Source organism: Lethenteron reissneri, chromosome 28 (assembly GCF_015708825.2).
Source record: "Lethenteron reissneri isolate LAM-NWPU_2019-01 chromosome 28, ASM1570882v1, whole genome shotgun sequence".
NCBI classification, from domain to species: domain Eukaryota; kingdom Metazoa; phylum Chordata; class Hyperoartia; order Petromyzontiformes; family Petromyzontidae; genus Lethenteron; species Lethenteron reissneri.
The window spans coordinates 317,905-344,521 of NC_083806.1; the positions used below are offsets into that span (position 1 = coordinate 317,905).

A 26,617-nucleotide genomic window follows, 5' to 3' on the forward strand; every position below is an offset into this window, starting at 1 on the left:
AAATGTTAACACTTATATGGGGCGATCGTTTTTAATGGAAAAAGAACGGATAATAAATGCACTGTGACATGATAACAAGTGTATGTTAATAGCTTCAAAAAGTCAAAGAGTCTCCACTTGTTCGCCATCATTGTCAGCACATGCCTGGAATCTTCTCCAGGTGGTCTCCAGAGCCTGGAAGCACATTTCTTGTGATATTGTTGCAAATTCTCGGAAGTGTTAAAAAATGTTTGAAGCACCCTGTATAATGTTTTTTGTTCGTGCAATACTTTCGATCACTCATATGACATATTTGTTTTTGCTGAGTTCTATTTGCCTCGTTGCTGTACTTTATTTTGTTTGTTTTTGCTTATGTCACTTTGGTGACCCAGGTTGTACTTGCAAATGAGACGGTCTCCTCAGTATTTTGAGTTCTCACCTAGTTAAACAAAATAAACTTGAAAGTGCAATCCGTAGTTGTAATGCACCTTAAGTAGCTCCAAGGCACAATGAACAGCCGAAGGGCATTGGTTAGGTCACGCGTAGTGGTCACCACTTTGTGGGCTGGGACATTGTGCTATGAGGAGTGATCGGATAGCGTGGAAACGTGGAGTAGTGCACAGCACAGGCACCGGGTGTGGTTGCGATGCATGTTCAGTGGCTTGAATTATTGCACTCTGTAGAATTTCGGGAAATCGGGCAGGTAGACCGCAAGCGGGGTTAGAACCTAGTTGAAGTGTTCGCGGATTAGAGGTTTTTACCCCTGCATACACATCGGCCATTTAGCTAGCCTCTCGCACCTACATGTAAATGCTTTGAGCAGGCGTGTCAATGCCAGTAGTCACCCGCCATGACCAATACAACTCAGCATCCCCTAGCTTGTCATGTATTGTCATTTATTTCGCGACCAAGTCGCAGAGGTCGACCCGTTGTCTGCTATTTCTTTCCCCTCTGTTGATGTAGTAGTGACTGCAAGCTTCTCGTTAGAATCGTTTGAGGACTGTAATCCCAGGTTCCTTTTCTGTCCATGCGTTACATAACAATACACAGAGGGTACTGAAATGTTCCAGGACACAGTATAAAGGGTTAAATCGCCGAAGACAGAGCACACTACGATTGCATAGTATCAATCAGGTGCAAGTAACATTTCACATTGTCAGATTTGATTTTACAATTCACAAAGCATCCCTGTTATTTTACAGAGTGCACATCATGCTGTTATATCAAAGAGCGAACTGCATGCTGCAAATACTGCTGACTGTTCTGATGAGTCCCAATGAGGATAAAAACAGTCCACAGTTGTGCCTTTGTCTCACTGTTGCCTGTTGGCAGTTCTAAACAAGGCCACACATTCAGTTATTTGAGCTGGTGTTTTTAATAAGGCTCAATAATGCTTAATTTTTTTACCTACGTGACTTTACCGAAAAAACCAAAGAGTATGTTTAAATAAGGCTGAATGCTATTATACACGCATTGCATGGCATTTGTGTTTTATTTAATTCATTTGTTTCCAGCCTGCTTTAATATTTCTACTGTGATGAGTTTTTTTAAAGTCTATGATTTGACACGTAGGCCTTTGTAATCAACAACCAGAGAAACCTCGTATCCAATTGTTTAATTTTATGGATTCCTATCCAATATACAGATGGCGTGGCTGAAGCAGGTTTGTTCACTTAACTTCATTAATATGTTGTGTAAAGTGGAATAAGGTGCATGACACAGTTTAATTATGCGATCTGGACCAAAAATCTATTATTAATTTAAATGTTTGAAATAATGTTATTTTATAATTCCAAGCGTAAATCTCTTATTCTTTTCGTAAAAAAATATTTCAAATTATTAATGTCCATGTTTCTAAACCATATCTTATAGAAATCAATAGGCACTGAAAAAAAACATTATCTTCGAGGACAAACGCATGTTGGAAAGCATTAAAAATGTCATGGCAATGCATTGGTTTTCTTCCTTGTATATAACATGAAGCGACCAGACCCAGAGCACACTATGTAAGTTAGTCTGCAAGCGTGATAATTAAAAATCCCCAAAGTTTCCTATTTCACACGTTTATAATTAAAGTCTCCACAAATATACATCCCCTTGATAGGCCATCACATGCGACACCTTGAGAATGATCTCGAGAGATGAGGGCTCACACACGATGCCACTGCAGTGGTCACGACATTACAAAACCATGATCAACAAGCATATTTTTAACCTCCCTGCGGCCAAACCTTAAAGAGGAACGAACGGTATAAAGGCAAGGCGAAAACTATCAACTTCATTCCATCGCCCGTGAATGATGAACTCTGCAGGTAATGCAAGCGTGGCTCTGGATTGTGTTTTGTGTGCACACTTTGAGCAGACGCAATGTGATTGTGAGTGGGCGAAGTGTATGCTATGCTGGCTTTAATCGGTGACCGTTAAATAGCATGAAAACTTGGAGGAGGTGGCTTAGTTTTCAAGGCAATGCGTAATGAATCCTAGTGACCTAAAGTTCTATTCCCGACCACACAACTAATATCACTAGTGAGTGATATATTAATATATTATGGATATCTTCCGTTGACTAACGTGCACCGTTCCAGCATGGTGAATTATATTATAACAATCAGCTCGACCCACACGGAATGGGGAGGTCATCATCGACAGTAAAAGTTTTACAAAGAGCTCTCAATTATTATTATATGGCACTTAGCACAACAGCCAATAGCTTGTGAAAACATGTATTTTTTCATTCAGTTTTCTATGTATATGTGTAGGACTCTTACTGACGCGACAACTTCTTTGTCTTTCTCGTTCCTTTTATTTCGCATATAGTTCACATCTCCGACAGCATCGCTCAACGTTCCTCCATACTCTTCAATGCACAATTCTCCATCAGCCCCACTCGATGTCCCTCCGTTCGCTCGCTCCGCTCCGCCGCTTCGCTCGCTTTCTCTCTCTCCACCAAGGTCCGTTACTCCGCTGCTTCCTACGCTCTACTCGCTCCGTCCTTGCTACCTCCGTCCGTACTCTCTCTCCACTGCTACCGTATACTGTATTCTCTTGGTCCACTGCTATCTCATACCATACACTCTTGTCCACCGCTACCTTATACTATACACTCTTGTCCACTGCTACCCTATACTATACACTTTTGTCCACTGCGACCCTATACTATACACTCTTGTCCACTGCTACCCTATACTATACACTCTTGTCCACTGCTACACTCTTGTCCACTGCTACCCTGTACTATACACTCTTGTCATCAGGTGGAAAAAGACACACCGAGCAAGACACACCAAGACAAACATAAGGTTTATTATCAGAGTATGTTTTTTGTTTGCATTCTGATATTAAATATACTCTCTTAGTATACTGATGATACTATGTAGTTTATACTTTAGTTTTTTACGTGGTGGTTTAGTTACTGCAGCTACATACTATTAACATTCCTTCCCTTTATTAATGCTACCCCTATCCCCTCCCTTTGATGCTGCTAATCCTGCATAATGCACGGGCATAATATGACTTTGAAACCCCCCGCCCACCTCCTACGCATTTCACAAGTAGTGACTAATCCCATAACTGCATTTCCCATAAATATGCTAAATTCCTCTTGATATGCAAATTATTTTGTCAAGGCGCTCTTCCCCCCTCCAACCCAGCTTAAATATACACTCCAAGCCTGGGGAGTTCCATTCCGACGCTGTCTTCCCGACAGACCTGTTCTTCACCTGAGGACGGCTGCTTGCGTTGTGGCCGAAACATCGTGAGAATTATTCTATTTTGTTTTATTTTTATAATTTTATTATTTCCCTTCTACGTGACTTTACCGAAAGAACCAAGAAGATGAATCCCTGCAGTCACGAAAGCTTTAAATCGAAATTTACATGAGCCCACATTTGGCTGAAGTAGGAATACTGTTGTCAAATATGCGATAGAGTACCCAGTTCTGAGCTCACGGTGCTTGAAATAATTAAATGTAAAGCATTCCTATTTTTTATGGATCAGACTAAAGAATAGATTTTGATTTGAAGTTTTCGTGACTGCAGGAATCCATACTCTTTGGTTCTTTCGGTAAAGTCACGTAGGTATAAAATCAAATACATCACGACGTTTCGGGCGCAACACAAGCGTCCGTCATCAGGTGGGAAAGCATGTTTTAAAACACGGTCTGCCTCATCAGCAGACCATGCTTTCCCACCTGATGACGGACGCTTGTGTTTCGCCCGAAACCTCGTGATTTATTTTATATTATACCTACGTGAGTTGACCGAAAGAACCAAAGAGTAAAGAATAGATTGTTTATGTATGGAGAAATAACAGAGTTCTGTTTATATTTTCGAATACCTGCATTACTCCACAGCAACGCTCACTGAGTTTATTAGGTTTATTGGTGATCCAGTGCTCATTCACTCACTCGCTGGCTAGTCACCTGCTGATCACTCTTACATCGCTATTACCTAGGTGGCTGATATATCAGAACTCTGAGCTGGCACCATTGAGTCCTGGGTTGGAATGCAGGCTGCTGTATGAGATCCTGAAAACTGCACTGCCCGTACGACACGAAGTTTGCGTGTGGCTCGATCAGATTACCATGGGCTGCAGATCATAGACAGTATCGATTGGGGTCGATTGAGGCTCGTACTGCACACTGCTTGGCAAGAGAGGATGGAGCAGATGAATGCAGGCTATTGTAGAGGAGTAAGCATACCCCTATGTTTGATAGATAACCAAAGTAACTCGTTTCGTATCGAGGTCATAATTGGATCAAATTTCCACTTATGAACCATCGAGCGAGTCACATCATTCAAAAGTGACTGGAAAGGAAGCAGATGCACAGCGCTGGTGCAGCCGAAGATGCTGCTGCAGTAATACAAGTGACTAATGACGAATACATGGACTAGTATCCTAGCTGTTTCGATTGTCAGTGCTACAACCACACGTCACCTCCTCCGCAAACTACTGCAACTTCCAGTCAGCTTACCGTCAAAACTATTCCACAGAAACAGCACTCACTAGGGTGCTCGATGACATTTTAACGATCGTTGATTCCGGCTCAACTGTTGCACTTGTAAGTCTGGACATTTCGTCAGCCTTCGACACCATCAACCATTCGCTCCTTACTTCCCTCCTGAAATCCGACTTCGGTATATGCGGCTCAGCACTCAAGTGGATAGCTTCGTACCTTTCTGACCGGCAATCCTCAGTCAGGGTGGGCATGTCCACATCGCCTGAAACAAGAGCATTATGCGGGGTTCCCCAGGGCTCTGTTCTAGGTCCCCTGCTCTTCACAGCCTACACTTCCCCGATCGGCCGACTCATTGCAAGCTTCGGTGTTAAGCATCACTCATACGCGGATGACACGATTCTATTCACCGCCATCGATTCTAGCAATGCATCTGGATTCGAGAGGCTCTCGGAATGTACCACCGCCGTGCAACAATGGTTCACTGCACACAACCTAGCCCTTAATCCGAAAAAGTCAGTGGCCATCATGTTAGGTACCAAGCAACGTCTCAATTCAGCAGCACTCCCCACACACATACACATCTTCGGTCATAGCATCAAGTTCACCAACCACTTCAGCTACCTCGGTGTCATCCTAGATTCAACTTTATCCTTCGACCGTCAAACCAACCATATCATCAGCTCATGTAACTTTCACCTGAAGGCTCTTAGACACATACGTCCTCTCATCTCTACTGAAATTGCCAACACTTTGGCATGTTGCATAGTTGGGTCTCGCCTTGACTATTGTAACTCCGTCCTTGTCCGGACCTCCGCTGGCAACCTAAGGAAGCTTCAAAGACTACAAAATAACCTAGCACGCGTCGTCATTGCCCACACTCATCCCCGCCTCGACTCACTAGCTCGTCTCCGCGCTCTCAACTGGCTCCCCATTGCCAGTAGGGTCACATACAAGACCGCCTGCCTCTGCCACAATGCCTTCATATCCGCCTGCCCGCCGTATCTTTCTTCATTACTGACAACTTGCAGCTCAGCACACGGCAGATGCCTGCGCAGCGCGACTCACGACCTCCTCTCAATACCAAGATCCAGGATGGTCATGTCTACGCGCCGCTTCTCGGTGGCAGCCCCAACAGTCTGGAACGATATCCCTCTGCACATTCGCAGCATCACCTCAATCGCCTACTTCAAGAGACACTTAAAAACTCACCTCTACAATCATGCTTTTGAGCGACTCTGAGCTTGGCTCCGCGCCTCTGAGTTGCGGCCACTGCGTCTGCAAATTTGCGCGCGTTACAAATTGTACTATTATTATTATGACGGACAGTGCAAAAATTGTTGAAGCTGACAGAGGAACCGTTTGGCCAAGCGCCTGAAGTGAACAGTGAACGTCAAATCACTGTCGACTGCCTGTGGTTAAACCGGGTCCTCAAGTAGAGTGAGCTGATGGTCTCAGTCCAGTTACCAATGATTGCATAAAATAACCATTCTATAAAATTTGGTTCCGGACCTTTTTCTAGATTCCAGCTGAAATTACAACCTCTCTTTGACTGTCATGTGAGATACCTCACTCCCATGTGTAGAGCAAGTAGGAAGTGCTGCTTTTTTCTTTGTGTAGAACAGAGGCCACTTAAGGGATCTAAATTATTTCACCATGATATTACTTCCGTGGGCCGCTCTCCAACACGAAGGGCATTACTGCTCTCGACCCCAAAGGATACCACATCTCGTTGCATTATATTGGTAGCACAATCAGGAGGAATATTGAAACAATAGTAATACTGCTATTGTTACTATCACCATGCACGTCACTCGTTGATTAATCCACTCACGTTGAAGATTCTCTTTACCAGACTCAATGTTTTGTCTCATCCATACAGTTCATCCACAGGTTCAAGCACTTAGATTTCTGATTTTTCCCTTGCAATGCTCAACTTTGGAATTTTCTTCTTATACGTTTGTATGCATGTTCAACTTTTTTCGCATTGTGCATAGCCAATCATGCTAATCGCAGGTGCAGGGGGAAATACAACCGAGTAAAGACAAAAATAAGTTATAAAGAAATTCGTTTTAAATTTAGCTTTAAAAGTGCATAGTTCCAGTGGCCTCCTAATATAGGAAGTGCGTTTCAGACGGCAGCAGAAGCGTATCAGCGATTCCATCCGCAGGGTTGTTGCATCGCAACCACAGCTAGTATCTACCAGCTCAAATGTGATAATGTTTACCTGTGAATTGATCTCAGCCTTCAAGGTTTATGTTCGTCTCGTGGGCCCAGCCTGCCAAGGTGCCACCTCGGCCGGCTGGGCAATCTAGGCAAGGTCGGAGGCTCTGCACGGGACTAGGCCTCACCACGGCACTCTGTTAAGTTGGTAGTTATTACTATAGAGTCGATATATACTTAAGTCGGTATATACGACTATAGAGTCGATATATACTAAAGTCGGTATATACGACTATAGAGTCGGTAGATACTACTGTAGAGTAGATAGATACTACTGGAGAGTTAGTATATACTGCTATAGAGTAAGTAAATACTACTATAGAGTTAGTATAGATACTACCATAGTCAGTATATACTACTGTAGTGATAGTAGATACTACTACAGTCAGTATATACTACTGTAGTGATAGTAGATACTACTACAGTCAGTATATACTACTGTAGTGATAGTAGATACAACAGTCAGTATATACTACTGTAGTGATAGTAGATACTACTACAGTCAGTATATACTACTGTAGTGATAGCAGATACTATAGTCAGTATATACTACTGTGGTGATAGTAGATACTACTGATAGTAAATACTACTACAGTCAGTATATACTACTGTAGTGATAGCAGATACTATAGTCAGTATAAACTACTGTAGTGATAGTAGATACTTCTACAGTCAGTATACACTACTGTAGTGATAGTAGATACTACTCCAGTCAGTATATACTACTGTAGTGATCGTTGATACGACTATAGTTTAACACATAGGCTTTCACAACCAATATTATTCATAATCAACGTTTTTGGGTTAGGTCGCGTTATTTACAAATGTGTCGTAACCCTCCACCACCCGACACGGCCAATCAGCAAAAAAGTGTCACGTTGACAAAAGACAAATAGTTCACTGCTTTAGCCCACCGGTGTGTTGAAGCGTGAAACCACAACATTTACAATTTTTGAGTACGACGTTTCGCTGGTAATTGCATCCAGCATCATCGGGCAATTCGCCAGAATGGTGAGGCTCTGCTCTTGCTCCTGGTCTTAAATAGAGCAGCAGCAGGGTGACATCATCATTTAACTCATCAGGTGCAACGATTTGAGGCAGAGGGGGGGGGTTATTGTAATTATATACTAGATTAGTAATCAGGCAATTGTTACGATGTGAGTTGTAGATTAGTAATCAGTTGTAATGTGTGTTATTGTAATTATATGCTACGTTAGTAATCAGTTAATTAGTATTTGTTTCCCCTATAACGAATTGTAATATGTATGATTTAATAATATGCTTCGAGGCCGCACTAAGCCTGTAACTGTCTGAGTGGTTGAAATTGAGAGAAACAGAAATAACTTTAACCGCTCAGACAGTTACAGGCTTAGTGCGGGCTGACACTTTTTTGCTGATTGGCCGTGTCGGGTGGTGGAGGGTTACGACACATTTATAAATAACGCGATCTAACCGAAAAACGTTGATTATGAAAAATACTGCTATAGTCAGTATATACTACTGTAGTGATAGAAGATACTACTATAGTCAGTATATACTACTGTAGTGATAGTAAATACTACTGATAGCAAATATTACTAAATTTCGATTTAAAGCTTTCGTGACTGCAGGGATTCATCTTCTTGGTTCTTTCGGTAAAGTCACGTAGAAGGGAAGTAATAAAATAATAAAAATAAAACACAATAAAATAATTCTCATGACGTTTCGGCCACAACGCAAGCAGCCGTCCTCAGGTGAAAACCAGGTCTGTCGAGGCGACAGAGTCTGAATTCACCAGGTCTGTCGAGGCAACAGAGTCTGAATTCAGACTCTGTCGCCTCGACAGACCTGGTTTTCACCTGAGGACGGCTGCTTGCGTTGTGGCCGAAACGTCGTGAGAATTATTTTATTGTGTTTTATTTTTATTATTTTATTACTTCCCTTCTACGTGACTTTACCGAAAGAACCAAGAAGATAAATATTACTAGTCAGTATATACTACTGTTGTGATAGTAGATATTACTACAGTTAGTATATACTACTGTAGTGATAGCAGATACTACTATAGTCAGTATATACTACTGTAGTGATAGTAGATACTACTGATAGTAAATATTACTAGTCAGTATATAATACTGTTGTGATAGTAGATATTACTACAGTTAGTATATACTACTGTAGTGATAGCAGATACTACTATAGTCAGTATATACTACTGTAGTGATAGCAGATACTACTATAGTCAGTATATGCTACTGTAGTGATAGTAGATACTACTGATAGTAAATACTACTAGTCAGTATATACTACTGTTGTGATAGTAGATATTTCTACAGTCAGTATATACTACTGTAGTGATAGCAGATACTACTATAGTCAGTATATACTACTGTAGTGATAGTAAGTACTACTAAAGTCTGTATATACTACTGTAGTGATAGTAGATAGTACTAAGGTCAGTATATACTACTGTAGTGATAATAAATACTACTACAGTCAGTATATACTAGTGTAGTGATAGTAGATAGTACTACAGTCAGTATATTCTACTGTAGTGATAGTGAATACTACTAAAGTATGTAGGGTCAGTAGATACTATTACGGTCAGTAGATACTACTATAGAGTCAGCAGATACTACTATAGAGTCAGAGGATACTACTATAGAGTCAGTAGATACTGCTATGAAGTTAGTAGTTACTACTGTAGGGTCAGTAGATACTACTACAATCAGTAGGTACTACTGCAGTCAGTAGATACTACTATACAGTCAGTAGCTACTACTGGGCTCAGTAGATATTACTGTACAGTCAGTAGATACAACTATAGAGTCAGCAGATACTACTACAGAGTCAGTAAATACTACTTTAGAGTCAATAGATACTACTATAGAGTCAGTAGATACTACTGTAGAGTCTGCTACTACTGTAGTGAGTTCAACTGAGTCGCAGACGTATACTTGGAGGCAACACATTTATTTAACTCCAACACATGGGGCAACTTCCCCTTAACAGAATAACAACCTATGGTTGTGACCACCAGGCTAACTACACTAATTACAACGTAACTAGCTACGATGGACTGGGACCACAGCTCGGGTCCAGGTCCACGTGTTGGAGACTCGTTGAGCGGAGAACGTAGAACGTTGACGAAGGTTTCTTCAGGATGAACAACAACCCCGGTCCCTCTGGAGACTCGGCTTATATTCTCTGCAGCATGGCTGGCTCCGGTCTTGGCCACAACCACCTTCCAGAATCCTCGGGAAGGATCTGGATGCTAACCACGTGACCACCCCTAGCCCCCACTTGGGGCCCCTTTGTAGACTTAACTGGTCACTTTAACACGTAGGCGTTCGTGATCAATATCATCCAGTTCCTTATATAGAGGCATAGATGTGTTGACCACCCGTCTGCGCTCTTGCACACTGGGGAGGGGGGAATTACTGAGGCAACGTACATTATGCGTGTGCATTATACGAGCCCTTTGAACTTGTCCTTCCTGTCTATTGTGTTTATTAAAATAGCCCTACCAACGGTAATCCCTATTGAAGTACGCTGCCCTTTGTAGGCATGCATTTAAATATTTGTATTATTTGATGAGCACTAAGACGGTAGCTATCGGAACGGTTAAAGTTATTTTGATTTCTTTCAATTTCGATATATTTTCTAATTAGTCTTGCCCAGTAGTAGCTGGTTTTGCACAAAACTTCAACATTATCAAAATCAATTGAGTGTCCTTGTTGGCACACATGTTCTGTTACTGCTGACAGTTGCGTTTGGAAGAATTTAATATTTCTCTGATGTTCTTTTAGTCTCGTGCTGATCATTCGTCCTGTTTGTCCAACATAGCATTCATCACACATGCAGTTAATCCTGTACACTCCTTCTGGGATGTTTTGTTTTTCCAAACATCTGGCTAGTTTATCAGTTACTCCCGCAATGTACGGTATTTTTATCGTTTTAATTACTTGGGCAGTTTCAATGCTCTTAAATTTCGATTTAAAGCTTTCGTGACTGCAGGGATTCATCTTCTTGGTTCTTTCGGTAAAGTCACGTGGAAGGGAAATAATAAAATAATAAAAATAAAACCTAATAAAATACAATTCTCACGACGTTTCGGCCGCAACGCAAGCAGCCGAACTCAGGTGAAGAACAGGTCTGTCGGAAAGACAGCGCCTGAATGAAGTGGCCAAAACGTCATGAGAATTGTATTTTATTATGTTTTATTATTATTTCCCTTATATGTGACTTTACCGAAAGAACCAAGAAGATGAGTTCAATGCTCTTGTTATTTGATTTGGTTTCGGTATTCAATGCCCTGTTGATTTGTGCATCATTGTAACCGTTCATTTGCAGAGCTTTTTTAACATGTTGAATTTCACTTCTCAGACTGTCACCATCTGACACTTTCTTAGCTCGATGAATGAGCGTCTTGATAAGAGCATATTTCTGTGCGGGGTGATGGTGTGACTCTGCATTCAGATAGGCATCAGTACGCGTTTTCTTTCGGTAAACACAGTGTGTTACTTTACCATTTCCGTTCGAGAAAAATATCCAGAAATGGTAGAGTTCTGTCAGCTTACACTTCCATGGTGAACTGGATGTATAGGTTTTGCGAGCTGAGAAGATTTAGAAATGCGTTCCGTGTATCTTTGCTGTGTGGCCAGACCACCAATGTGTCATCCACATATCTATACCAAGCAGATGGTTTTAGTGTGCTTGAAGCTATTGATTTTGTTTCAGAAGCTTCCATGTACAAATTCGCTATCACAGGAGACAAATGAGAGCCCATTGCTGCTTCTTCCTTTTGTTTATAGAAGTCACCTTGCCACAAGAAGTAAGTGTTCTTTAGACAGTGTTCAGCTAGTCTTGAGATATATTTGGCTAAAGTGCTAAACCTTTGTTCGTTACCAGAGTGTCGAGTAATTTAATTGACTCGTTGACCGGAACCCTCGTGAACAGAGAGGTCACATCAAAACTTACGAGAATATCATTAGGATTAAGCTTAATATCTTTAATTATATTTACGAGATGTTCAGAGTTTTTGATGAACGAAGAGGTCCTACCGATGTAGGGCTGTATTTGTTTCGTTACGTATTGTGCTAAGTTGTACGTGGCAGAGCCTATTTTACTAACAATCGGTCTTAATGGGACATCAGGTTTGTGAATTGTTGGTAGCCCATAAAGTCTTGCTGGTTTTGATGCCCTTGGTTTGATCAGGTATTGGTCTTCCGTGGGAATTGACTTGGCAATGATTGCCGTTATTTTACGTTCCAAGGTGCTGGTTGGGTCTCGTTTAATTTTCATCGAGTAAATCTTTGATTTTATTATCATAGTCCTCACGGGGTATCACAACAGTCGATCGGCCCTTATCAGCAGCAATAATTTAGATATCTTTATTTGCTCTCAATTCTCTTAAGGCTTTTACTTCACTGAAGTTGCTATTTGTTTTTGGCACTTTGCTGTTCTAAATAATTTTGGCAACCTCGTGCCTAGTCATCTCAGCTTGATTATGAGGGAGATGTCTAACTGCTGATTCTACTTCCGCAATTATCTCATCGAATGGGATTGTACGTGGAGCAACAGCAAAGTTAAGACCTTTAGACAGGACTGACACCATATCGCTGGATAATTCAACGCTAGTCATGTTGATAATCGTTTTGTTTATGAAATGCTCATTTTTAGTTGAGGGTTGTTTATTAGTTAGTCGAGCAAATTTGTTAATTTGGGTAGTGTTAGTTTTGTTCAATGCATTATCAGCTGATTGCTGTGTAATTGTGTCGATTATATTCCAGTGATCTGTAGAGACACTGTTACTAAATTTTTACGTGTAAGGACATTAGTGATTTAGAAGTGTGACTTAGTTCACTTCTATTATGCTGTATTCTCTCTTTTAGCAACAACTCACTAGCTGTATGTAGTATTTGGTTAGCTTTAGGTGACTTAATGTTATGAGTTACTTTAACTGGGTGTGGAATAACCTTTGAATCTCTGCATCTTTTGAGGAACACCAGTGAAGACCACAGTTTCATCCACTTAATTCGGAGTTTCTTCAGTTTTCTGGTTAGAAGAAAAGTATCCTCCCCAAAGAGGTTAGTCAGTTTAACACGTAGGCTTTCGCGACCAATATCATCCATAATAGAGGTTTTTGGGTTAGATCGCGTAAATATATAAATATGTCCTCTCGGGTCAACCAGAGTGCCAAAGGCTGGCACTACACGCCAAGTGTGGTGCCATCTAGCGCCATCTCGCGCTATCAATCAGCGCTCACCGGGCCTACACCATTGTGGTATCCGCGATGTTATTACATCGCACGCTGTGCCGCTCGAGGGCCGACACTGCCTGCACAGTGACATCCCGCAATTTAACTACACTACTATCGAGTCACTAGATACTACTCACTCTATTGTATGTAGGGTGTACGCGGGGGTAAAAATATTTTTTGAGGGGGGGGGGGGGGTCGACAATTTTCGGAAACCTTTTAGATCAACTATTTACCCCCCCCCCGTTCTCTAGAACTTCTGCAAGCCTCTTATAATTTAGTTGATGGACAAATGGAGAGACAAACGGCACGTCGGGATTTCACAATAGCTTAGTATTTTTGCATGTATATGTTATGTTTTTAAGATAAATTTTGAAATATATTTTTCCCCCGGGCAACGCCAGCAACTTCCCGCTAGTAGTAAATAAAACAATGAATAACATTTTAAAAATCAGCTTTGTTTTCACTTACCTTAAGTTTTGATGCTGGCTTGCTTGTCAGAAAGGGCGTTTCTAGGATGCTAGGCCCCATTATTTCTCGCAGAAGATCACTACGCTGAACCAAATAGTTATATTCGGCTCATAAGTACAAGCGAATGTTCACAAGTCAGATGGTTAAAAATAACATCTTAAGGTGGTTCGTTCGTAAGTGCAGATGTCCATAAGTCGGAAGCTCGAGACTGCCTATATTTGCAAATATTAAACGCGTTTTCAGCTACATGTCGGCTTTTATACACCTAGATAACTACACCAAGGACATAATCATGTTGGAAAGTGTTACAGGATTAATACGTATGGATTATTTTTATAACTCGTTCCTCCCTCCCCCATCCACGTGTGTTTCCGGTTACAGAATTGAACAAAAAACATGACAACTCTACCAATTAATGGATCTTTCAAAAACGAGACCTCGCTCCCACCAGAGCAGATCTGGAGCACCACTAATCATGTGGTGTATGCTGTACTGCTGATCACGTGGTTGCCGTCTTTTGTGATGTTTGTGCTCATGGCGTGTCTCTTCAACCGGGTGACTACCTTCATGGAGAGCACCAAATACATCCTCTTCATGAACTTGATGACCAGCGACATGCTCTACGTGTTCATATCGGGAATGATGATGACAATAAGATTGGAGCGCATCTCGATGATTCGCGTGCTTTGCTGTTTTTTAATCAACCTGAGTATGGCGCTTCATATCAACAGCACCCTTACCATCACGGCCATGGCTCTGGAGCGCTGCTTGGCTATATGCCAGCCACTGCGATACCACCAACTGGCCCACCGACAGTCCGGCCTGCAGGTATATTATTGGAGGTGGTATGAGTGTCACATAAAGCACCATACTGGATGATGATAGTAATAATACACAGTATCTTGAGTGGTACCCCCGGTATTTCCGTTTTCTTAAAATATATATTACAGTCTACCAATACAAATAAATGTATCACATTCATAGCTTTTATTTTGGAGTACTAAAAATGTACAATCCATACATATAAAAGAGAAATTTGTGAATGTGTGTCTTTTCGAAATGTTTAGCATACTTCCCAACATGCAACAAACTTGAAATCTGGCATGTGGGTAGCTTCCAGGTTGTACACAATGCAAAACGTATAAAAAACTACTTTTGTATTTGGGGGGGGGGTGGGGGGGCGCAATAGTGGATATATTTTGCACGGCAAGTGAGCGGTGATGTCACATGTGTGATGTCACCCGCATGCGGCAGCGTCACGCAGTGTGCCTGCTGACGTCAAGCATCCCCTCCAACCCTTCGCGTAGGCCGTGTATTAATCCAAGACAAGAATCCAAGTCCCGGGCGAAGCTGGGTCGTAAAGCTAGTATATTACAAAGCAAACATTAAATATTAACGCAACTTCACAAGTATTATAAGAACACACTTGGTATGGAGATGTGGTAACGATTCTACAAAAATGTAGACGTTTCAAATAATAAGTCAGCATTGCTCTGTAATGTGCGATTTTAAAATCTTCCATTTTTTTTCATTTTTGTAATGCCACCCACCCCCTATTTTGTTTATCAATCCATTATATGGTGGGCACTAATATTTTTTTCATGGGATATGTACATTACTTTGGAAGAAAAGATACATCTCGGTGTAAATGATATTGTATTTGAGGGAGGAGTGATATTTGTATTCCAGTATGGAGTTTAACACAAACTAAATAAGTTGTTGAATATTCATTATCATTGTCTGAGATAGAACATGAAAGGTAATATGTTGTATTACTATTTCATTTTGGCTTAGATAATTTGAAAGCGAAAATGTACATATTTTACCATAACACTCCACCACCCAACAGAGCTGATCAAATCAAGTTGTCAAATGAGCAAATATGCCCTTTGAGTTGTGACAGCTTGATTTTATTGATTCTGTCAGTTTTTGGAGGGTTATAGTTTAAAAAGAATTATACCTAAATAGTCTAACCCAAAATAAACTAAATATTAATCATAATATTGGTCGCGAATTAGGAGATTACATTAGGGACATGGGATGTGAGAACACTATGGGCAACAGGACAGTTAGAGCTTGTCTTGTTGTCTATAGTGTTAGAGCTGCTGAGAAAGAAAATTGAAAAATAGAGGTACGACATCCTAGAATTGGCAGAAATTAGATGAACAGGAATGGGGGAAATAAATCGAAGTGAAGTGATCTGGCCAGGGGAAGATAAAGTGCACACCAGAGAAGTAGGGTTCTTCGTAAGCACAAAATTCAAAACATTATTCTTGGGATACATACCAGTTAGTCCAAGGGTAATTGCAGCGATATTTAATGGGAAATCCTTAATTATATATGCACCAACATCAGATTGTGCACAAGAGCATATTGAATAATTCTATAAAACGCTAGAAAGTACGTAAAATAAACTTCCTAGGAAATATATTAAGACAATTGTGGGAGATAAGAATGCAAAACTTGAGAAGGATAACACCGAATGAGAACGCATCATTCAATGTTATGTATATGGAGCAAGAAAGGAAACAGGCGAGAAACGGCGAGAATTCACTTCAAAACATGACAAGGTCATATGTAATATTAAGATCAAACAAAAATACTGCAGAAAATGGTCATAGAGAGAAAACATACGAACGTGATAGATATGGTAATGATCGACTGACACTGGAAAACATCAGTTTGACTATGCAGAACATTCCCAGGGGCCGATGTGTCATTGAACGTAAGATGCGGCCTAAGACTAACACTAAAACATATATTTAAAACGCAATAAGAGAAGAAGAGGAACATAGATGTACTCGAAAACGAGGAGACAAGGAGGAAATATGAAAAGGAAATATCGAGTAGAATCAGGGGAGAAAAATAGAACAGAGATAGCAAGAAAAAAGTTGAGCAAGCAGTAGAAGCAACAATACCATGAGAAAACTAGCACAACAAAAATTTAATATAAGTTTCGATTTAAAGCTTTCGTGACTGCAGGGATTCATCTTCTTGGTTCTTTCGGTAAAGTCACGTAGAAGGGAAGTAATAAAATAATAAAAATAAAACATAATAAAACAATTCTCACGACGTTTCGGCTACAACGCAAGCAGCCGTCTTCAGGTGAAGAATGAGACAATGCCAAGCTAGGAGCTTATATATAAGCTGCGTTGGAGGTGGAGGAAAGAGCGCCTTAACAAAAGAATGTGCATGTGAAGAGGAATTTAGCATATTCATGGAAAATGCGTAGGAGGTGGGCGGGGGGGTTTCAAAGTCATATTATGCCCATGCATTATGCAGGATCAACAGCACCAAGGGGGGGGGGGTGCAGGGATTAGCAGTAACAAAGGAAAGGAATGTTAATGATATGTAGCTGCAGTTACTCAACCACCACGTAGAAAACTAAAGTATAAACTACATAAAAAACTAAAGTATAAATAGCATAGCACCATCAGTATACTTACTATACTCTACACTAAGCTGAGTTACTAACAGCAAGTAATACATTACAATTCTACGTCGTAAAAATTATATAATATGCTTCCATCTAAACTTTATTATATTGCATCAACGAGCATATACCGTACTATATACTGCCAACATTAAATTATATACTGTATTGCTGTAAACCAACCTATATCTTATACATTTAATATAACACTATGTATTATTCTACCCACCCTAATGTGTGTCGAAATGGTTTATTACGTCCTTCCAATGATTGCTAAGCCAGAATCCATCTTCTCGGTTAAAATTGTCTCTGTGTTTGTATATGTGGATCGCCTCATGAACGAATCTCTCATGATAGCCAGATGGCTTGCAGAGAACCTCTGTCTTGGAGAAGTCAATGTCATGTGAGCCCACTGAATTGTAACAGTGATCTGCCACGGCTGAGGTGTTTGTCCTACCGTGTTTCAGGTCTGCCTTATGTTCACGGATGCGGTCCGAGACATGTCGTTTGGTTTCCCCAATGTAACTGCTACCACAGAGGCAACTTAGTTTGTAGACGCCAGGGTACTGTATGTATGGAACCACATCTTTTACAGACGGGACCAGATCACGGATTTTATGTACTGTGTTGAATCGGACCTGGATCTTGTGTTTAATCAGGATTTTGGAGATCTTTTTTGTGACCCCAGCAATGTAGGGTAAGGTGATGGTCTTGAAAGGCTCCTCAACAGGATCCTTCTTGATGGTTGGAGTGATGGCTTTGCGGATTGTGTGGTCGGAGTAACCATTAGCCTTAAGAGCTTGGCGTACGTGTTTGAGTTCACTGGAAATGTGTTCATGGTCGGAGATGCATTGGGCTCTATGATATAGAGTCTTGATGAGGGAATTCTTCTGGGATGGATGGTGGTGGGAATCCGGTTTTAGATAAGCATCCGTGTGGGTGGCTTTCCTGTAGACAGAGTGGCTCATTGAACCATCAGGTCTCCTTTTGATTAGGACATCCAAAAAGGGTAGCTTGCCATCATTTTCGACTTCCATGGTGAATCTGATGGCTGGGTGTATGGAATTGATGTGGTCGAGAAATTGGTCTAGAGCAGGCCGGCCATGTGGCCAGATGACAAAAGTGTCGTCTACGTACCTCTTCCATAAGGTCGGGCGTAGAGTGGCAGTCTGGATGGCGTCCGTCTCAAATTTCTCCATGAAGATGTTGGCTACAACCGGAGATAGGGGGGAGCCCATTGGGGTGCCCTCAATTTGCTTGTAGAAGGTTCCATTCCAGGTGAAGTATGTATTGGTTAAGCAGTGTCTCACCAGGGGGGGTACCCCAGCATTCAGTCCTTGATGAACCAAGTCTTCAATGATTGCGATGGTGTCAGGCACAGGCACCTTGGTGAACAAGGAAACCACATCAAAACTGACAAGCAGGTCGTCTGGGGACAGGGCAATCCCCTTGATTGTCGATACCAGGTCAGTAGAGTTTAGTACTGCAGAGGTGGTTTTTCCAGTGAAAGGCCGTAGGATTTCGGACAAAAAACGAGCCAGTTTGTAAGTGGGGGAGTTGATAGTAGAGACAATGGGACGAAGAGGTGTATCTTCTTTATGTATCTTTGGCAAGCCGTACAATCTTGGTGGCCTGGCTGCAGAAGGTTTCAACGAGAACTGTTTGGTCTGATCAATTAATGCGGTTGAAGCAGAAATGATGTTGTTGGTTTTGGAGACGAGGCTGTTGGTGGGGTCTCTTTTTATTTTTGTATAGCTGCCATCGTTGAGTAGTTCTTGAATTTTGTTGTTGTATTCTATTTTGTCCATGATGACAGTGGCATTGCCTTTGTCGGCTGAGAGGATGACAATGTCATCCCTCTTTTTTAATTGAGCTAATTCAAAACGCTCATCTTTGCTAATGTTGCTAGCTGGCATCTTAGCGTTTTTGAGGGTTACAGACGTAGCAAGATCTGAAATCCAGGTCCGATTCAACACAGTACATAAAATCCGTGATCTGGTCCCGTCTGTAAAAGATGTGGTTCCAGACATACAGTACCCTGGCGTCTACAAACTAAGTTGCCTCTGTGGTAGCAGTTACATTGGGGAAACCAAACGACATGTCTCGGACCGCATCCGTGAACATAAGGCAGACCTGAAACACGGTAGGACAAACACCTCAGCCGTGGCAGATCACTGTTACAATTCAGTGGGCTCACATGACATTGACTTCTCCAAGACAGAGGTTCTCTGCAAGCCATCTGGCTATCATGAGAGATTCGTTCATGAGGCGATCCACATATACAAACACAGAGACAATTTTAACCGAGAAGATGGATTCTGGCTTAGCAATCATTGGAAGGACGTAATAAACCATTTCGACACACATTAGGGTGGGTAGAATAATACATAGTGTTATATTAAATGTATAAGATATAGGTTGGTTTACAGCAATACAGTATATAATTTAATGTTGGCAGTATATAGTACGGTATATGCTCGTTGATGCAATAGAATAAAGTTTAGATGGAAGCATATTATATAATTTTTACGACGTAGAATTGTAATGTATTACTTGCTGTTAGTAACTCAGCTTAGTGTAGAGTATAGTAAGTATACTGATGGTGCTATGCTATTTATACTTTAGTTTTTTATGTAGTTTATACTTTAGTTTTCTACGTGGTGGTTGAGTAACTGCAGCTACATATCATTAACATTCCTTTCCTTTGTTACTGCTAATCCCTGCACCCCCCCCACCCTTGGTGCTGTTGATCCTGCATAATGCATGGGCATAATATGACTTTGAAACCCCCCCGCCCACCTCCTACGCATTTGCCATGAATATGCTAAATTCCTCTTCACATGCACATTCTTTTGTTAAGGCGCTCTTTCCTCCACCTCCAACGCAGCTTATATATAAGCTCCTAGCTTGGCATTGTCTCATTCTTCACCTGAAGACGGCTGCTTGCGTTGTAGCCGAAACGTCGTGAGAATTGTTTTATTATGTTTTATTTTTATTATTTTATTACTTCCCTTCTACGTGACTTTACCGAAAGAACCAAGAAGATTTAATATAAGGTTAAAGAAAAAAAATCGGATGAGATGGTGACTAAATACCTGACGCTACACATCAGCAAGAAAGGATAAGCAGGCATAGCTGGAAAAGCAGTATAGTGACATTGAATACGACACTGGAGAATACAAGACCAGAGAAGTGTACAAACAAATCAAGAGCACAAATAGGAAGTGTAAACCAAGGTAAACAGCCATAAAAAGCAAGGATGGTAAGATATTGATGGACAGAGAAGATGCAAAAAAGAAATGGACTGAGTATTGTAGCGATTTGTGTAGGGATACGGATCAAAAGAATAAAGTGCTGCCGAATGAACAACATTTTTCTTCCACAACACCGAGGGATGAATAAAGTTATAACAACTGTTACAAAGGCAATAAAGCATGTGAATAAATAAAAGTCCAGGAGTGGACGATATAAGTGGAGAAATTATAAAAGCTGGAGGGAAGGAACGTATAAAAGAAATCCATTTGCTTTGCAAGCAAGTATGGAGAGAAGGGAAAATACCAGAGGAGTGGATTAAATCCATACTTGTGACGATACACAAGAAAAGAGATCTCGCCGACTGTAAAAACTACAGACCCATCACACTCATGAGCCACATTGAGAAGATACTAGTGATAGTACTATTAAATCGATTGAAAGCGCAGACTGAGGATTATTTGGCAGATGAACAGGCAGGGTTTGGGAAAAAATAGGAATGCAGTACAGAAAATATTGATGTTAAGGCTTACAGTAGAGAAAGCATTCGATTCGACAGAGCAAAATATAACGTGGGCAAGTGTAAGATCATACTAAGTATAAAAGAGACATACAGATTCTGAAGGATATAAGTTAAAGGTCAAAGTCAGCTGTAAAGTTTGGACAGGAAATAGAATGGTTCCCAACAACAATAGGTATGAGACAGGGAGATACATTATCACCAAACAACTTTGTGACATATTTGGAAAGAGTGATGGATGCCATTCAGGACAATTGCATAGGAAAATCTGTTGAAGGAGAGAGAATAAATAACCTGACATTCGCGAGCCTCATAAATCTAATGGAAGAAAGCTCAATTATACTACAGGAACGTCTTCATATACTGAATAAGGAAAGAATGCAAGACTGAGGATTGACGTGGAAAAAAACAAACACAATGGTATTCAGAAGGGAGAACATTGAAAAAGAAGTAAGAATAGAAAGCAACAAGATTGTGAATGTAAAGGAATTTGTATATTTGGGATGTCTACTGACATTGGACAAGAACTGCAAGAAAGAGCGAGAATCGTAAAGGCAAACGGAGTAATGACTGTATTCAATAACATCTGGAGAAGCAAGCAAATCAGCTATAAGACCAAACTGAACATCTTAAGAACAGGCGTGTTCAGTAAAACTTTGTATGCCTGCGAAACTTGGACATTAAAAAGACTGACAGAGATAAGATGTTGGTATACTCTTTGGTTCTTTCGGTAAAGAACCAAAGAATATGGATCCCTGCAGTCATGAAAGCTTCAAATCAAGATATTGGCACTCAAAACATATTGCTACAGAAGGATACTGCAATCTAAGCTGGGCCCAAAAGAGTGGCCAACGTAGAATTATGAAAAAAGTTGCCATAGAAGAAAACCTGATGCCAGGCAGTGATGAGAAGGAAACTGCCACTATGTCGACACATACATAGGATGGACTTCTTCTTCCTAGCGTTGTTCCCGCTGTGGCACAGGGTCCGCTTTTCGGCATTGTCTTCTCCATTTGGCTCGGTCAAGGGCATCTTCAGGGGATGCGTTGACCGTCTTCATGTCTTCCTTTATTCGGTCCATCCATCGCTTCTTCGGACGTCCGCGTGGACGGCGGCCCTCTGGCTCAATACGCACGGCAGTCTTGGCCACTGATGACTCTTCACTTCGCATCACATGGCCGTACCACCGAAGCCTTGCCTCAAGCATCTTGTCCGCAATGGGGGCCACACTAAGTCGCTTCCGAACGTCTTCGTTCCTGACACGATCCCATCGAGTGAGCCCGAGGCTCCATCTGAGCATCCTCATCTCCATGGTGTGGAGAGCTTGTTCGTGTACAGTTGTGGCTGGCCAGCACTCGGATCCATAGAGTGCCACCGGTCGGACGATGGTCTTGTATATTTTTCCCTTCAGCCTATCCGGCATTTTCCGATCACAGAGAATTCCAGTGACTTGCCTCCATTTCATCATACATAGGATGGACAACAGGACATTTAAAAGTGTGTTATTCGGGACTTCTGGTGACGTCATGGCCGAGTGAGCAGCGCTGAATGGACCTCTCCGACCCCTTCTTTGAATTTCAACCTAGTACACCCATTACACTACCTTAATTTCTGTCTTATAGAGTATTTCTTATTTTTTAGTCCCAATAGCCCAGAGGGAGTTTTTTTCTTTCTTTTACTTAATTGAGCAGATATAGGACTATAGAGACCCAAGGCCCTCTTTGTGTAACCAATGCCTGTGCAAAGTCTAGAATAACACACTCGCTCATCACCTTGTGCTCAATGGCAGACAGAGCCCCAGGCAGAAATTCCAAGGCCTCATCCCCACTGGCCTCCCCGGTCAAAGTGAAACACGAGACCTTCCCAGGAGGAGCGGCGGAGCTACTTTGGACCGTCCTGAAGAGGATCGAGCAGCTAATTCGACAGATGGAGAAAAACACAGCTTTGCTTCAAATTGTCAATAAGAGGTTGAGTGGTGTCAATGGGAGAGTGGAGAAACAGGAAGCTCTGACGACGACCCTCCAAGCCGCAACAGTGGAGCAAAATGAGCTGGTCAAGACGTACAAAGCCAGACTGTTGTAACTGGAGGTAGCCAATAACAAGCTGGACGCTAATGGAAGGAAATGGCAGCTGAAGACCCATGACCTCCCAAAGGGAGCCAAGGGCAACACTCACCAAGGAGCCCTCTTCTATATGCAGAAACATCTACTCACTGCCATATGAAGCCCAGAATTTCCAGACCTACAGCTCGTCAAGGCAGAGTGGATAGAATGCAGCAAGATTGTAAATGTTAAGGGATTTGTAAACTTGGGAAGTCTACTGACATGGTACGACTGCACGGAAGACATACGAGCGAGGATCGCAAAGGCCAAATGAGTAATGTCAGGATTGAAATAACATCTGGAGAAGCAAGCAAATCAGCTACAAGACCAAACTGAGCATTTTAAGAACATGTGTGTTCAGTACAACGTTGTATACCGGGGAGACTTGGGCATTAAAAAAGACTGACAGAGATAAGATATTGGCACTCGAAATATATTGCTACAGAAGGTTACTGCATCTAAGTTGGAGCCAAGGAGTCACCAACGTAGAAGTGAGAAAAAGGTTGCACATACAAGAAAACCTGATGCAGCCAGTGATGAGAAGAACAGTAGCACTATTTGGACATATATGTAGGGCGAACATGAACAGGAAAATAAAAAGTGTGTTATTTGGAAAAATGGAAGTAACAGGAAAGAGAGGAAGACCTAAAAGAGGATGGCTTCGCTACGTAAGAGATTGTGCACTATTTGAGCATATTCGAAACAAATGATCAAATCTGCAGTAGAAACCTATAGGCTATCTGCCCATGGATCGTGATGATGACGTTGATTGGCCGTGAAACCCAAAGGCATTACATTAGGTACATGATCATGCTAAATTGTTTACTTTGTGTGGGAAATGCATGTGGGATCAGGGAGAGCTAGTTGCTGAGACAGCCATTGGAGTGGTTTTTCCACGAGTCTCATGATAAAGGGGACGATCTAAGGCCAAGTGGTGGAATGCTATAAAGGCGGTCGTTGTGGGACCTGGTGGAAGATATAGAGCATTGGCGAGGTGTGGTAACATCAACGGGTTTGGCCATGATGGTGACATGTTGATCTTAATACATCTGTTCACGTTATTTTGAGGAGAAATTGCAATGACATTTATCAAAGAAAACCGCATTTAGTCTCAGGACCATTTTTTCAGGAGCATTTTGGTCAATAATCTTTACAATTCTATGTTGAACTCGTACTCTTTGGTTTTTTCGGTAAAGTCACGTAAGTATAAAATAAAATAAATCACCGAAAGAACCACAAAGTATGGATTCCTGCAGTCACGAAAGCTTCAAATCAAGATTATATTGAACTCGTTTAAACTGGTACCTGTCTTTTCCATTGTAACAAATTTAATTCCGGTTCCGGGTGCAATTTCGGTAAAAAGAACCCAAGATGATTATCATTGTTTTGTTTCGGTTTTCAGTTTGGTTCAACTCTTTGATTCAACTCATGTGAATATTTGTGTTTTACAGGTAGTTGCTGGCGTCTGCTTACTGTCTCTGTCAGTGCCAACCATCCGTCTTTTTCTTTGTGTAGCCAGTGGCCTGCTCTTCATGACCCAGCACCAAATTGTATGTGAAATGAACGAGTTGGATGCAGACATGCCGTATGGAGTGGCAGCAACTATTATCCGTGACACGTTTTTGTACACGGTATTTATATTTTCTGTGTTGTTAGTAGCAATGTCCTATGCCATGACGGCTCGGGCCGCTAAGAGGGCCTCAGAGGGATATAGTAGCTTTTCTAAGGCTAGAAAGACCATAATCCTGCACGGAATCCAGCTGGGTCTGTGCCTCCTGCCGGTGGCCATGCCGATGTTCCACAAGTCAGCAGAGTTATTGCACCTGAAGGCTGAGGCCACGTTTATAGTCAGGGTTACATTCTTCTTAATGCTGCACGTGATTCCTCGCTTCATGAGCCCCTTTTTGTACGGCAGCAGGGATGAGGAGATTGTGAAACACGTTCGGAAATTAGTGTATGTTCATTCAAAGAGAGTGATGCCATAGTGGTCATGCTTCCTTAAGAAAAAGGATCAGCATTTGTGAGGCTATTAAATGCCTTAGCATCTCAACGTTCCATTAAATTCGATACTATTATAAACACGAATTAATGGAATTGTCCAAACATCCCAATATAGGGCTACGGAGCTTTGGAAAATTGTTAGGCCCGGTTCAAGATGCGTTTTCGCTTGCCTATGGTTTCCTGCACTTCTCAATGTAACAAAAACTGTGTGCATTACAGAATTTGCAGATGTATTTTATTCATGTCAATCCTTCCAGTGATCTGTGGCAGTCGAGCTAACCGATTCCCAGTGGTAGCCATCTCTATACAGCACAAGGTCAATGTAGCACTATCAAGAACATGTACATTGGTCGTCGGTTGATTTTTTGTCACCTTTTTCCAATTCAGTAAGCCTTACTTTAACTAAACTGATATTTTCAGAAATTTAAGAATACTTGACCCTAATTGGAAGATACAATTGTTTTATTAATTCTATATTTTTTCATTATTTTATGGTACACTCCAACAATTAACTTACCACCTGGCATTACAGGTTGGACGTGTCCTTATTTACATAACTAATTGTTGAGATTGTCCAGGGTAACCCAATACATTTTCTAAAAACCAACTCCATTGAATCCCACCTCAACCTTCAAGACCTACTGGTGTACAACTATGTGGGAATAAAGCTGACAAAATGGTGTTGGTAGTGATGCCAGGGAGAGTCAGGGGAGTTGCAGCACCTGTATTTTCGCAATATCCAACACTCAATAATTTTATTTTTATTTTACTTTTATTAATTTTAATTTTTTTACCTACGTGACTTTACCGAAAAAACCTAAGAATACTCAATAAAGAACAACACTCAAGGTATAAAACGTGATGCATCATAGATTCACACGCACCTCGACTAATATTGTTTTCTGAATCACCTACAAAAAGTATGACCTCTTTTATATTGAAAATACTGCAATATTTATAGGTGTCAATTGTATTTACCATTTTCAATCAGCAATCCCCCTGGACCCATCCAAGTATGTGGTTTGCCATTTGAGAAGAAGTAGCCATGGTCCTCATAACTGAAACCGTGTGGAGAGACTTTCAATCACGCGTACATTAAGAAAAGGCAGAAAAAGTACGATTGATAGTAGTCATCATTGGAACTTTACAGTGTATATTTAGGATCCAATTATGAGTGAGGAAATAATTTATATGAAAAATGATAATACACGATTCAAGCAAATTCCTTCCTGATTTGCTGAGGTCACCACACTATACAAAGACGAACAGACATACACGTGCAGATATTACTACTGCAGGACGTATATGTGTTGAACTTTTGTTGCATCGTACATAGGCAATCGTGCAAATCGGAGTACAAATATACAATTCTCACACATTTATTCAAAATACAGTAGCCATTCGCCACTAAGTGGCCATTACATCACTCATCACTCCAGTGTGA

General features: G+C 41.2%; 1 protein-coding gene across 1 annotated transcript; it reads left to right on the plus strand.

The window, feature by feature from the left end:
- Positions 1–2,270: 2,270 nt before the first annotated feature.
- LOC133348695 (olfactory receptor 6K3-like) lies at positions 2,271–25,396 on the plus strand. Its single transcript, XM_061561636.1, has 3 exons — positions 2,271–2,291; positions 14,247–14,693; positions 24,624–25,396. The coding sequence occupies exons 2-3, from the start codon at positions 14,262–14,264 to the stop codon at positions 25,155–25,157; spliced, it is 966 nt and encodes a 321-aa protein (XP_061417620.1). The 5' UTR covers positions 2,271–2,291; positions 14,247–14,261; the 3' UTR covers positions 25,158–25,396.
- The last annotated feature ends 1,221 nt before the right edge of the window (positions 25,397–26,617 follow it).

Bases quoted from the DNA above. Each gene is read 5' to 3' on its own strand.
- LOC133348695 (XM_061561636.1), top strand. From the start codon at position 14,262: ATGACAACTCTACCAATTAATGGATCTTTCAAAAACGAGACCTCGCTC. The intron at 14,694-24,623 runs GTATATTATTGG...TGTGTTTTACAG, and splicing joins ACCGACAGTCCGGCCTGCAG to GTAGTTGCTGGCGTCTGCTT.